Below are 2,388 nucleotides of genomic sequence, written 5' to 3' on the forward strand. Positions count from 1 at the left end.
TGTAGAGCAAACCTGGAATTACTTGGCAATGCACTTAGTCTTTGATAGATGTTCTAGAGTGCTACTACTTGAAAGAAATCTAAAAGTTGCTTGAAGTCTGTGAAGTGTTATATTGTAAAACCAAGTGTATGGGGCTGCTGAATCAAGGCCTGAACCTCTGATTAATCACCTGAGGCAAGCAATGAGTCAGCCATGGGAGCAGAGGTGAAGGCAATTCACCTGTGCTGCAGGAAGGGGTGGAGCCTGGCTCTACCTCTCCTAGACCCATTTAAGAGCTGACTGCCAGGGGGGAAGGATCTCTCTGGAGGTCTGCTCCACTGGAGTCTACTATGTGAGCCCAGGATAGGATGAGCATCCTTCTTTCCTAATCTAGTATAATAATTGCATCAGCTAAACTCCTGGATATTCTATATCATCTGTATATTCATTGATTGTACAATTGTACAAATGTATCATCTGTATATTCATTGATTGTACACCAAGAAATGTTGTTTATGTATTTAGGATATCCTTTGCTAGTAGTGCTGATATTTGGCCAATCCTATAGACTATGCCAAGCTAAGTCTGAAAGAACTCGGATACTCTGACATCGTGCCTTATTTTTGAGTGCTGTATTTCTTGTGCTGTGGAAGTATTTAATAAATCAATCACAAAATATCTTAAATTGTAGTTTCTTGTTCGTTTTAAAGGATACTTTGAAGTAAGGAAAACAAATACTTCAGGCTTACAGTATCTAAAGTTGTCCCAATTGTATTAAAGTTATTTTTTGACGTAATTCAATGTGGTCTGCATAAGAAGAAAAATGGCTTTAACAAAACAGAAAGCATACTTGTTTATATGTGTTTTTATGAAGTAACAGCTTATGACTTAAATATCTGTGGATGATTTTAGTTGAGTTGGGAGTTTTTGTTTTCTGGACAGATGCACTGGCAATTTAGCAGGGGATCTTACTAGCATTACAAGATGTATAAAGAAATTTAAGCAAGCAAAATATTAGTTTGTGCATTTTGATTACCGAACTTCTGATTCTCAAATTTACATTATACTTGTAATTCATGTTAACAAATACTTTATCAAATGTGGGAAAATCTTGAAGTCTAAATATGTAGGGCAGTCCATGTTGCAAGACAATGTGCTGTGCTTTTTACCTGCTCCCCACCTTCTTTAAAAAAAAAGTACTTCAGTTATGCTGTTGTGGTACAGAAACTCTGAAATTCCAAGAGTAATTATTTGTCAACAAAGACAATATAATGCCTTGGTACATGGGAGTAAACATTAAAAGTTAAGATTTTTTGTTATAATAGAGGCAAAAAAAATCCTAAACCCAATATGCTTTTAAAAGAACGCAACTTAGGTTAATAAGTATTTTTATTCTAGGATGGCCAGATTGGCATGACAAAAAGTACTGAATGCATTAGTGGTTTTAAGTCCTTAATCCATTTATATTGTCATTATCTATTAGCCTACTCACTTCTAAGAATTAAGTACTTGATTTAGTTATTTCTCTGGTGTCTAAAATAAGCTGCAGTGGGCAATGTCACGTGTTTGAGTTTAATACTGTTTGGAGAAGTAAATGCTGTAATAGATAAAATACCTAAAAGATCCTTGTATTTGTTTTGGCAGATTGGCAAAATGAGATATGTCAGTGTTCGTGACTTTAAAGGGAAAGTTTTAATTGATATTAGAGAATATTGGATGGATCAAGAAGGTGAAATGAAGCCTGGCAGGAAAGGTATTACTCTGCTTCATGTTATTTTCTATTAAAACATAGCCTGCAATTTACTCAGAAAATTGTGTATCAGATTTTTATATTCAGAGTAACACTTATTTTAACAAATGATTAGTTTTACTTATAGATTAGAAACAAAAGCAAAGAGATTTTGTTTGCCTGAGTCCACTTTCCTAAATGAATAGTGCATAATATATGGAAACAAGGCACTGGATAGAAACAAATTTATTGTGGGATCCATAACTCCTCCCAGTTCACAGAATCATAGAATGGTTTGGGTTGGAAGGTACCCTTAAGATTATCTAGTTCCAACTCCCCTACTATAGGTAGGGATGCCTCCCTTTAGACCAAGTTATTCACAAACCCATCCAGCCTGGCTTTGAATGCTTCCAGGGAGAGGGCATTCACCACCTCTCTGGGCAACCTGTTCCAGTGTCTCACCATCCTCACAGTAAAGAATTTCTTCCTAATATCTAGTCTAAATCTACCTTCTTCCAGTTTATAAAACCATTTCCCCTCGTCCTGTTGCTACATGCCCTTCTAAAAAGTCCCTCCCTAGCTTTCCTGTAGGCCCCCTTCAGGTACTGGAAGAAGGCCACTATAAGGTTTCCTTGGAGCCTTCTCTTCTCCAGGCTGAAGAGCCCCAGCTCTTTCAGCCT

General features: G+C 36.7%; 1 protein-coding gene across 1 annotated transcript in view; it reads left to right on the top strand.

Moving 5' to 3' along the window:
- Positions 1 to 2,157, top strand: part of LOC104915879 (activated RNA polymerase II transcriptional coactivator p15-like) — a 7,886-nt gene extending 5,729 nt beyond the window's left edge. The window contains 1 exon segment of the mRNA XM_010726829.2: positions 1,624 to 2,157. Coding sequence (XP_010725131.1) covers positions 1,624 to 1,764 — 141 coding nt within the window. The 3' untranslated portion in view covers positions 1,765 to 2,157.
- Positions 2,158 to 2,388: the final 231 nt, after the last annotated feature.

The sequence above is a fragment of the Meleagris gallopavo genome, unplaced genomic scaffold, assembly GCF_000146605.3.
Source record: "Meleagris gallopavo isolate NT-WF06-2002-E0010 breed Aviagen turkey brand Nicholas breeding stock unplaced genomic scaffold, Turkey_5.1 ChrUn_random_7180001857095, whole genome shotgun sequence".
NCBI lineage: Eukaryota > Metazoa > Chordata > Aves > Galliformes > Phasianidae > Meleagris > Meleagris gallopavo.